Source organism: Lissotriton vulgaris, chromosome 5, assembly GCF_964263255.1.
Source record: "Lissotriton vulgaris chromosome 5, aLisVul1.2, whole genome shotgun sequence".
Lineage (NCBI taxonomy): Eukaryota > Metazoa > Chordata > Amphibia > Caudata > Salamandridae > Lissotriton > Lissotriton vulgaris.
The window spans coordinates 204,808,769-204,821,029 of NC_141693.1; the positions used below are offsets into that span (position 1 = coordinate 204,808,769).

Sequence of the window (12,261 nt, forward strand, 5' to 3'; positions counted from 1 at the left end):
CTCCTCAGAGAGTCATGGGTGCTGGGAACTCACTACAGATACAATAATATCTGGAAATCTTGGTTTCGTTGGTGTCTGGAGAGGGATTTGGATCCCATACAGGCACCTATCGTTGATGTAGTGAACTTTCTGGCTGAACTTTTTGACAAAGGTTTGAGTTATAGATCGATTAATTGCTATAGATCCGCTATCTCTGCGGGTCATGTTCTTGTTAATGGCAAGACAGTCGGTAAAAACGTCATTGTTTGTGGGGTTATGAAGAGCATTCGTCTTAAAAGACCCCCGAAACCGAAATATGATACACCCCGGTATGTGAATTTGATTCTAGATCTTTTCACCTCTTGGGCCCGACAATTTTCTTTTGAATAGAAAATTTCTCTCTATTAAACTCGCCACTCTTCTTTGCCTTATCTCTTGTAGTAGAGTTTCTGACGTTAAAGCTCTGGAGATCTCCTAACAGGTCCTATAAATTGTTTGGAGTCAAATTTGAGGTCTACAGAAGAACCAAGACCATGTCTGACTCAATCTTTTATCCTCGTTTCAACCCTTGCCCGAAACTTTGTGTAGTTGAATGTATGAAAGCTTATGATCAGACAATGTCTAACCTGCAGCCTATTGATGAGAATCAGCTTCTTATTTCCTTTGTTGAACCTCATAAGGCCATTCCCTCCACTTCAATTGCTAGATGGGTTAAGTCCGCTATGACTCTAGCAGGTATCGATATAACCAAGTTTCAAGCTCATTCTCTCAGAGGTGCTAAGGCGAGTAAGTCAGTTTGGTCCGGAGGTAAGTTGGATGATATTCTTAAAGCTGCCGACTGGTCTAATGCTTGTACCTTCACAAGACACTATTGTAAACCAATTGAACATATGTCTAATATCGTTTTACAAGGCTACCAACATGCATAATGTAGCCTCCGTTCTTGTAATGAAATTGCGATTCTCCTATTAACATGCCTAGAGAAACTAGATTTCATTAAAGACACGGAGACTCACATTATCCCACCCATCCCATTCCCTGTTTGGTATTTGGAGTCTCATAATTATTCTCACTTATAACCTGATTGCTCATGTTTTTTCATTGACATGTTATTTCTAATATGTTTGCATTGACATGTGATTTAAATTGTCAAATTCATTGTGATTACTCTGTTCGTTTGGACACAATTTTCATTGCCCTTTTTCTTTTCAGATAACCCTTTTACTTGAGCTATGTTGGATGGTTTCTCACTGGCTGGTCGCCTTCTTCAACTCTTGTTTGGATTTCATTTCGAATTCTCTCCTTTCTTCTGGATCTTCTTTTCGCCTGATTTAAAAGAGGCAGATAATTGCTATGTTATTTCTCTTAGTTTATCTCAGTGTTCTTATTGGAACCTTTGTATTGTGATGCGGCTGCTTGAATCTGCAATTAAAAGTCATTGCATAATGTAGCATAATGTGAGCCTCCCTGTCTTTAATGAAATCTAGATTCTCTAGACATGTTAATAGGAGAATCGCAATTGTTAGCAACAGAGAGCTGATCACGATCTTAAGACCTTTTTAGATGTTAAAATGGGGAGGTGGGACAGAATTGAGGGATCTGTGGTTAGAAAGAATATCAACCAGTAAGAGGGTTACTGAAGGCAAGAAACTTATGACGGATACTTCTAACTACAGATTCCTCACCTCCAGAACAGCAGCACCAGGCGTTTCCCATGAGAGGCTGGGGGCCGATTTTGTAACTGCAGGTTTGATTTTGCAGCACTGTTGCAAAATTGCAACTGAGTAACAAAATCAGCAGGCAAAAAGTCACTGAGTCACTTTCCAGCCTCCAGGGAGGGTTTGGCTAGATCCTGGGGCCAGCTTTAGAATGACAACTTCAAGCCCGAGTTGGATGAAATAACCTTAGTGCCATTGTCAGTCATTTATTCCCATGTCAGTAATCATGGAAATAAAAATAGACAACTGCGCTGCACAGCAGATGCCTGTCTTAGTTCTACAATGACTGGCATGGAAATAAAATAGTGACAAATGCACACATGGTTGCAGATGGCCATGCAGGGTGGCAGAGAAAGGAATCACCACGCAGGAAGGCCTAGTCCAGACCACACACGAGCAGGCCAGCAGCATCAACCGTGAGCTGCCAAATGAAAGTGTAGAAGTGTCATTCTTACATGAACTTAAAACCTGGCACTGCAAAATGTTTAGTTCACATAAGAGCGACATCACTATTGTGCCTATGTGTGACATTACAAGTCTTATATGATTTGCTCGAAGCAGTGTTTATGGTTGAGAATTATAATCCACATGCACGTCTCCATTCTCAGTAATGCAGCAGGTAGTAGAAGAAGCTATGCCTGGACTCTAATTACATACGAATGGCCATGATGTGGAATTGTTTCAAAGTCATTATAGATGGGCAAGCCAGTGTACCTTGCCCACAAAATCTGAGTAACAGGTGGGTCAGAGTGTCCAGCCTTAGATCCTCCATAGTGGGTAATGTTGCCGGTGTAAAGGGCCCCTCTTCCTGTACACACGTTCCTTTGTGTGAGGCTTCTACTTTATGATATTAGCCCAGAAATTCCCATATTATCTGAACTCTCGAAGCCACATTTCATCGTGGTTGCCTTTTAGCTTGTGCACCCAACAATTTTCCCAGTAGTAATACTTTGTTGGCCCCTGAACCCTGCTCAACACTATTACCTGAAGGTAGTGGAGGTCTTTTTCCCACCTCATGATAGACCCGAATCCACAACCAGTGAAATACATATATTTATTAGAGGCCTTCGCACGGGCAAGCAAACGTTCTTAATCATAGTCTGCTTTTCTTAAAAGTAACTGTACTAAACAAAACCCTCATTTAAAAAAATCTTGCCGGAGTACAATGTTTTACATTGTTTACATATAATAAAGGACAAGAAGTTTAATCAAAAGACATTTGAAATCAGTTTTATGCAGTATCTAGATTGCAGCAGCTTAATGAGGTACTAAATGTTTTAAAAATATGAAGTGTTAAACTGTAATAGATTAAATAAGGCAGAGGTCAGTGGGTATCCTAGTGCACTGTAAGTAATGTTCTCATTTACTATGTTTTAAAAGTTGAAACATGCATCCCATTTTTTTTTACAAATGTTCTTGGGAGAGAGTGCCGTCCTTGGAATGGTCCAGATCACCCGCTACACTCACCAGACATAATTTGGAGACTGGTCAGTCTTTTTTTTGTTATTAGTAAGATTTTCTATGGGTATGAATGGGTATCCTTGTGACCTGTAAGGTCATCATTTATTAAGCTTTAAAAGTGAACACATCTGAATATACATGAAAAATGTGGTGTAGAACCTACCAATTTTGCCATTAAAAAAACAAAATTATTTTGAAAGGGCCAGGCTCGCTTGCTACACATCGAATTGGGACTGGTCTTGACTAAATTTGCCATGGCTGCTTTGGGTTCCTAGTATGGCACTGCAAAGGAATACCTCTCCAAAGACGAGGTACTGGTAGTCCAGGGAATAGACAAACTGAAAGCCATGAAGGACTGAGCGGGCCAAGTTACCTTCTCATCTGATCTGGCTGTCAAGGCAGTAGTCTGCCTGGAATCTATTCATGGTCACTGATTTTGCAGTTTGCAGATAAGAAGAACATGAAAATGGTGTTGTTTCAGCCTTGGCCCTGGTGAAATGGGCTCTCGGGTTGCTTTTTGGTCAGTGAGCAACCGATCTTAATGGAAAGCACTATCCACTCTGACACGGTCCTCTTTTACATCCACTGCCTTTCTGTGCACCCAAGAATCCGACAAAGAGCTCATTGTTTACTTGATAATCTTTTGTTTTGTTGAGATAAAAGCTTGATGCCCTCTTTGGATCAAGGCAATGGAGTATCTCCTCTTCCGAAGGATGAAGAGGAGCAACAATGCAAGCAAGATGATAGACTGGTCAACATGGAAGAGTGTCACAATCTTAAGAAGGAAAGATGCATGAGTCATCAACACCAAATTGCCTAGGAAGAACGTAGGGCATGTAGGGTGGTTTTTGCTCAGTTGATCTGCACTGGCAAGGGACACTGCCAGGTGGTTGGCGACCAGGAATAAGATCTGTTGTTCCAGCAACCACCAAAGGCACACAACCTTTTTGCAGTGGGACAAGAAACCCACTCTGCTCTACTTGCTGCAGTTCCAGATAGTTGTAGTGATCTGTGAGAACATGTTCCAGCCTCCTTTTGTTGGATGGCACGACGGCTTTGAGGGTTAAGCAGATTGCCCGAAGCCACAGGACTCTGAACATACTCCCACGCGAACCTCCTCATGCCCATAAGATAGCGGTGTGATGGTCACAAGCTCTGGGCGAGGAAGGGGTAGCAGCCTGCCATGGTTCAGACCACCATCTGATAGCCACCACTGCGGAACCTGAGCAATCTACCTTGAGATCTGAACTGAGTCGGAGAGGCAGCCCAGATGCAGAGCCAACTTCGATTTGAGGCTCCACGGTAGTGCTTGAATGGTCACATGGCGCTGTGGATGAGGAGGATGCATGAGGTCCAGAAGCCTCAGAGCTGTCCTTACTAATATACAGAACTGATCATGAAACATCAGGTTCATACTCTGAATGTACCTGACGTGCTGCGATGGAAGAAAGGCCTTTGAACGCACTGTGTTCAGACTTGCCCCAATGAATGGAAGCCTCTGTTTGGGGCTTCAGTGGGACTTCGGCTCATTGATGGTGAAACCCAATGATGTCAAGAGTTGACAGTCGTAAGAAGATGGTCCACAACTGAAGTAGAGATCCCACCTTTAGAAGCCAATGGTCTAGGTATGAGAATACATTTACTCCTGACCTCCAAAGATGGTGACCATCACTGCCATCATTTTTGTGAATGCACGAGGGGCTGTGATGAGGCAGAAAGGGAAGCACAGCAAATTGAAAGTGTTTCTTGCCCACTTTGAAGAGCAGCTATCGCCTGTGGGACTGCTGAAAGGGTATATGGAACTACGTGTCCTGCAAGACCGGGGTCAGCTATCCAGTCTCCCGGTACAAGAGTGGATAGGATTGGAGGCAGTGTGAGCAATTTGTATTCATTATTCCCCAGAAAGGAATTCAATGGGTAAAGTTCAAAGATAAGGACTGAGATCTACGTCTGTTTTTGGGGGAGGAAAGTAGAGTGAAAAGCATCTGTCACCTTCTCAGAGTCTGAGACCCGTTTAATGGCACACTTGCAGAGTAAAAGTTTTACTGGCAGCATCCGGATGAGCAAACACTCTTCTAAAATTTGCTTTGACATGGGGGCAAAATAGGACACAAATGAAATGAAAGGTAGGGCTTAGCCTCTTTGAAAGATCTGTGAGACCCATTTGTCTGACGTAATGGATCTACAGTTGGGGGAAGGAGCGTTGTGAGAAGTGGGGATTCTACCACCCACAGGCATGACATTACCAATGGAGGACGAACTAAAATGGCTTGGCAGCTGTTAAAGCTCGGGGAGGAAGAATTAGATGACTGTGGATGCACCTGGCTTGTGCGGTACTTACTAGGGCCCAGAAAAGACAAGACTGTCTGTGGTACCACTGGTAGGGGAAGCTGACAGTGCCTATAGGCTAGCCGCCTAGAATAGGCTCTGAATTAACTAAATTGATTAGGTAATCGTTTTGCTAGAGTCAATAACACAAAAAACATGTAGTAGCTCTGCGGTCTTTAATTCTCTCTAGCATCAAGCCTGCTTTTCCCCATAAGATCTGGACTAATCGTAGTGCATATACATAAGGGACGTTTGCCAATCACCCTCAAATTTGGTCAAACTCATAAATGTGTGCTTTCTAAGCATGAAATTGGTGGCAACAGCCGTGCCAAGACAAGAAGTGGTATCCATACCTCCACAGATAGTCTTAGCAAGGAATTCAGATTGGCCTTGTTTGTTGAGGCCTGCACAATGAGGATCTCAGGTGTAGGATGATTAGTTAGGAGGCCTGTATCACCGGGTGTGGGTCTATTTCGCCGTCTACTGGCAGTTAAGAACAAGGATTGGACCATGTTGCAATCAAAACATCAGTAAAGGCTCCATTAAGCAGTAACAAGGGCGCAGACCGAGTCAGCACAGGTTGCAGCATTTGCCAACCATTAGAATGTTACAAAAAGGCAACTGCAAGTCCAGCAACTCAGTTGCTCTCCCATGAGACACATTCTTCCATTGGGGGCCTATGTGGTGAGTCAAGCTCTGTTTCAGTGGAAGAGTGTAACCCACTGCCATTTTGTATATCCAAGCATAGGGCTTCATCAGTATAGTGAGCAGGGGGCCACTCATCACACTCTTCCCTAATCATCAGTGTCCTAAGGGAGTCCATGCGTTTCTTATATAGGTTCAGAGTTAAAAAGAGAATAGAGCCTCTGCAGATAGCTGTGTCAAGGTAGAGGGACTGGGTTAGAGTTTGACCCTGGATCTTCTATGGCCACTGTTGGAGTAAGTATCCGTGTCAGTCTAACTGGAACTGGAATACATCCTGGGGCCGGTGTGGAAGTCTGTACTGAAGTCAATAAAGGTCTGGTCAATAGCCCCAAGGAGACAGATGGCTTTGTGGGAGGACCCACCAGCGGTATTAGGACTGGAAGCCCAGGAGCTCCATGAGGACCAAAAGGCGCACCAGAAGAAGTCTAAGTCGCACTAAAGATGTGCAGCATAGCCTCCTTCAAGGCTGCTATCCACTGCGAGGTTGGTTCTGAAACTGAAGTCTTTGAAGGATTGTGATGTTTGTCCTATTGCCCCGGGTGCCCTCTTTTCCAAACTAAATGGGTCCGATGTTAAGTAATGTAAATTTGTAAAGTGCAGCTAATCACCCATAAGGGTATTCAGGCGCTGAGGGTGTGTTGTCTTTTTTTGTTTGCGCTTGAACTTACCCTTTGAATTACTTGAAGACTGAGCAGGAAGCTGATCATTTGTGGGAACAGCCTTGTGACTGGAACAGACACCGAAACCTGGAGTGGCAGTAAGACCTGTGCTTCCATCTCGACCTTTCTTTGCGTTAGACTATGTACAGATTCACCTACCAGTCCTGGATTGCTTTCAGGTACACGAGGGCACATATGTCGCATGATTTGGAGTAGTGACAGAAGCCAAGGCACCAAAGACACACTGTGTGCATGACCAACATTTACCTCCTGCAGTCTCTGCATGGTTTGAAGCCTGTAGTTTTTGAAGGGGACATACTTTCCAAGTACACTGTCTAATAGTTTTGGAAACCGCTGGAAGAACAACAAAAGCTGGGAGCAAAGTCCTGGATCCAGGCAGATGACACGGAAAGAAAGACATTCATGTCAGCGTACAGTACATGTGTCTCTCATTCCAGAGAGGAAGGGAGCCATCGTGCAGCTCCACAATGCCATGTGCCAGCGCCCACGATTACTGCTGTTGAATTTCTCTGGATCCAGTCCAGCACTTGGGAATATTGTAAAGGTGAGGAGTCTAAGAAATATTACTATTACCATGTTAATATCACTCAATATACTGACCTCGGAAAGATCTGGGGTTTAGTCTACCTTGCAAGGATTAGAATTTCTGACATTCAGAATCCTGCAGATGTCATTGGTGAGGGTGAGCATGCTAGGCCATTCTGTGATTCTACAATTAACCTCTGTTGATCAAGCTCATCTTTGGCACTCACATAGGAGCTCCATCCTCCATAAGTATTTGAACAAAGGATTTATTCAGCTTCTTACCATCCTGTTTTTTATTATCTAACACAAAAAGAAAATCATGACGGTATCAAGTGCAGAAACAATAGGAAGACATGATATGCAATACTGTAAAACTTCTTTTTAACTGACCAAACGTCATGGTACACAATGAATGTTTAGTTTGAACGATCAAAGAACCTGAGAACACAATTGATTTGACGATAATGTTAGACAATGCAAAAACAAAGCTGTTCATGTAAAAGCTGTATTTACATTACCTTCATCACTGCTCTCTTTAGTAGCCTTGTCAATGGTACCCAAGCCAAAGAGATCAGAGTCATTTTTCAATTTGAAGGATTGGACAGTGGTGGGCTTTAGAGTCTCAGCATGCTTTCCAGTAGCCAGATCCTCTTCCGAGATGTCAGAGATGTCCTCGCGGACTGGGAAGTCATCCTACAGGACAAGAGATATAATTGGAACAAAAGAAGGAGGGAAAAAAAGTTAGTGAAATACATGACAGAAGCTTTTTGTAGAAATCATAAATTGTTCACACGTCACCCACAAACACCTTAATGTAGTGCAAATGTTATTTTAAGTTTTATGCTATACGACTAGCATTTATTTAGGGCACAACCTACCATAAATAAGATGTGATTTTGAAGTTTATGGTTTATGAACAAATTTCCGCACTGGACTTTGCTGCACTCAGTGTTTTCGTGACTTTAAATAATACAAAATGCCGAAGCTAATTGACAGAAGGGAAGAACTGGCACAAGATCGTTTTGTCAAAGGGTTTACTCCGTCACCATCATTACCAAGGGAAAAACAGAACACTGGATTGCTATCATATTTTTTTTAATTGGAACGTGTGAAAAAACAAGAACTAGCACGGTGGTGGGAAAGGGTCACCTTACAGCAGTATATAGATAATAAAAAAATCCCTAGAGGTCTGCGCATTTTCATATTCCCCACGTTTGAAGATTTGGGTGAGGAGTTGCTGAGTAAGTGAGAAAGCAACCTAGAGGGGGCAACCTACACCATGATGCAAATTCTCAAATATGCGACTGAAACTTCAAACTGACATTGAGAACTTAGAGCAAGAGATAAAGGCAGTGGATTGTAAGAATTTAATTGATAAGAAGTATGCCATCATCAATAAGGTAAAAGAAGACCACCAACAATACTTAAGGGATAACAAAATGAGTAAGATCAAAGTGACGATCGAGATTATAGAGATGGTCGTATTTATACCTTTGCGAAAAAATACGATACTTAAACACAATGGAGGATAGAAAGAGGGACAAGGAAGAAAGTTAGGATACTAAGTCAGCGAGTAGTAGCTCTATAGCCTCAATGAGAGTACAACGTCTAGCACAATACAGTCAGACAACCCTTAAGGGGAAGGTGCCTCCAATTTTCACAAGGAATTGGAAAGACTTCGCGTCGGCGACAGACCGTGCAAAAACAGAAAAAAAAGACAAGGAAAGGTGGGAGGAATGGGAAAGGGAAAACAGGAGACTTAATGCATGCTAACCTGCAAAGAAAAATAAGGAGAGTCGGTCCCCATAATTCACATTTATTTAATGACAGAACTAATGGAATGGCAGTAGTTAGGGACACAACTGTGCATAGACCACAATCAAGGGTCATACAGATGGACCCTCAGATGATTAATTCTAGTAGATCCTTAGATTAAAATAAAAGCAATGCATTGAAAAAAAGACTTGGTTTTGTCCAACACAATGGGGGGATGTGGTGTGCGTTCACATAGAGCTGTATACATTTCTACGATCTTTGAAATTAAAAGAATATTTCTCACAGCAAGTAAGTACACCTGTGGTTGATATATGTGAACGATTACCGACTAAACAAACAATTGGTGACATATGTGATGTACTATGTTTATTATCAATTGAAAATGATGACAACATAGATATGCAGAAATTATTAAGTGATCTAAACGTTACAGAGAGTCTGGTAGCGACACCGGGCCCAGGCATAAATCTAGATTTAATCCTTACACTGGCTATCATTCAAACATTGATTAGTTTGGGGATAAAGTGCCAAAGGGAATTACAACTACTTAATATCCCTAGAAAATCTGGCCCACAACCCAAATTTAATCTATCTCGCGATGAGAGAGAAGTGCTTCTGAGGCTTCAGAAGAATGAAAATATTGTAATCAGGGAGGCAGACAAAGGTGGAATGTGATCATCATGGATAGGATAGGCTATATGCATGAGATTACCCGCCACCTTAGTGACCAACAGTGTTACAAATTGATTAAACCAATCCTACTCCAGAACTCACCACCTATATCAATTGCATACTATTTGAGTGGAGGGATGAGTGTTTACTATCGGATGACTAGTATCGCTATTTACGTGTTGAGAATGCCAGATTTCCTTGCATTTATATTCTACCAAATGTGCACAAAGGGGGTGGCTTTCCAGAAGGGAAGACCCATTCATTATCTCTAGGGTGGGCTCACACACAGAGGGGCTATATGAATGCGTTGATATTCCTTTGCAAAAAACATGTCACTAATTTACCCTCATACATCAGAGATAGCAAGGATATTCTTGTTAAGTTCAATGATTTCTTATGGTCTGAAAAATTGCAATTTGTTACATTTGAAGTGTTCAGTTTGTACACCTGCATCAAAAAAAGATTTGGGCTGATGGCGGTCCAATATTTTCTGGGCAAAGATGGAGTTGATCATTATGCTTACAAGGCTATGATATTGGACATGATAGATCTGATTCTTTCTAAGAATTACTTCGAGTATGATGAAAAGTGGTACCACCAGTTACAGGGAACTGCAATGGGCTTTCACTTTCCTCCCTTTTATGCCGGAATTTTTATGAGCTGGTAGGAGAGGGAGCATGCTTGCGGCAAAAATTCTTCCCCTTGGAGTAAGTACATCATCTTCTGGGGGAGGTACATAGAAGACATAATTTGCCTCTAGGCAGGCCCTAATGACTCTCTGCTGGATTACTTGGTATACCTTAATGATAATACCTACAATATAAAGCTCACGATGCACCATCATAGGTATAGTATTGATTTCTTGGACATTTATTTTTACATTAGGGAAGGGATGATTTCTATAACTATGTTTTGCTAACAAACGGCGTGCAAGTGTTCTGCATGCATCAAGTGTACATGCTAAGTCAGTCATTTAGAACATTCCCTATGGTGAAATGGTCTGAACAAAACATAATTACAGGGAGGACACAAATTTCAGGAATAATTTACTGGATATCAAAGAATATTTCCTTCACGGGGCTATGACTGTAGGGCAATATGTGAGGCAGAAGGGAAGGCATCTAGACTATTTAGGGCGAACACACTTCAGACTAGTGTCCACAATAGGAAAAAGAAAAGCACTGGACTAGAATCCACTACCAGAAAACTGGCTCTCTATACCAAATACACAATACAAAGTGGGAAGTTCGTTAAAACCCTTAGAAAGCCCTGGCATTTACTGTGGGACATTCCGGGATTACGACCATTTATTAATGAGAATCTGACTGTTGTATACAAAAGAGGACGTACAATTAGAGATTCTTTAAGTCCTAGTTATGTCACATCAATAACAACAAAAAATATGATGTGGTTACCATCGAAGCACCATTGGTTTTTACAATGGCAGTAATTGTAACATTTGACAATTTGATTTGAATATGAAGAAAGATTTCAGTTTCAATACAATGCAGGTTCATAAAATAAGGCATTTCATCAATTGTAACACACGTTTTGTGGTATTCATCATTAGCTGTAACTGTAATTTGATCTACTTTGGCAGTACACAAGTAGCCTTAAGACACAAATCACTGCAGGGCCCTTTTTAATCATGAAATCTAGATAGCCCATGTCTGAACACTATAGAGCAGCATATGCAGATGATCCAACTTTCAGTTTTTTTGGTATTGATCGTACTACTGCAAATGTGCAGGGTGGAGACAGAGAATTAATTCTTAGACAAACTGAGGTTGAATGGATTTGCCAACTAGGGTCAGTCTCACATGGTAACAGCACTGATAATGAGTTTCATTACTTTTTGAGATGACTATAGACTATCTTTCTGGTTCTTTATCAATTCCGCCCCAGTTATTGCGGTTTACTCATCTAACTCCCACATGTGCACGTTTAGATACTCCTACATCATCGTCCTAATAAGGTTAGATAATTCCCTCCCATGGCTCTCTTTGAGAGGACTGGAGTAACCTTGCACTCTCAAAATCCAGTTAAGCTTACAGTCTGTTTGCTTTCACTGTGGGTTTATATTCCTAAGGAACATATCAACACTTTAAGTAGAGAATTTCACTATTGATATTTACTAGCGGTATGACCTTGAGATCACCTATTGCTTCTTTTAACTGCCTTTGACAATGAATTACGAGGACATAATAAATCGGGTATTGTTTAATCAACAGATGGCTGCCACCAACGCACTTGGGATAATAATGGATTATCCCAATACATTTTGGATACTTTAAAATGTACCATTTTGGTTTTACACTTTTGTTGTTACATTTGCCATATGGTTATTCTATCACGATAACCCTGTTTGAGGATTTTTCTTATCAAGGTGCTTTAATCTCTACAGGTAAACACTAGAT

At 41.6% G+C, this 12,261-nt stretch overlaps 1 protein-coding gene across 2 annotated transcripts in view; it reads right to left on the bottom strand.

The window, feature by feature from the left end:
* Positions 1–12,261, bottom strand: part of RABL6 (RAB, member RAS oncogene family like 6) — a 385,105-nt gene that overhangs the window by 53,407 nt on the left and 319,437 nt on the right. For both annotated transcript variants that reach the window (XM_086921172.1, XM_086921173.1), the window contains exon 13: positions 7,915–8,089. In XM_086921172.1, coding sequence (XP_086777298.1) covers positions 7,915–8,089 — 175 coding nt within the window. The remainder of the gene's footprint in view (positions 1–7,914; positions 8,090–12,261) is intronic.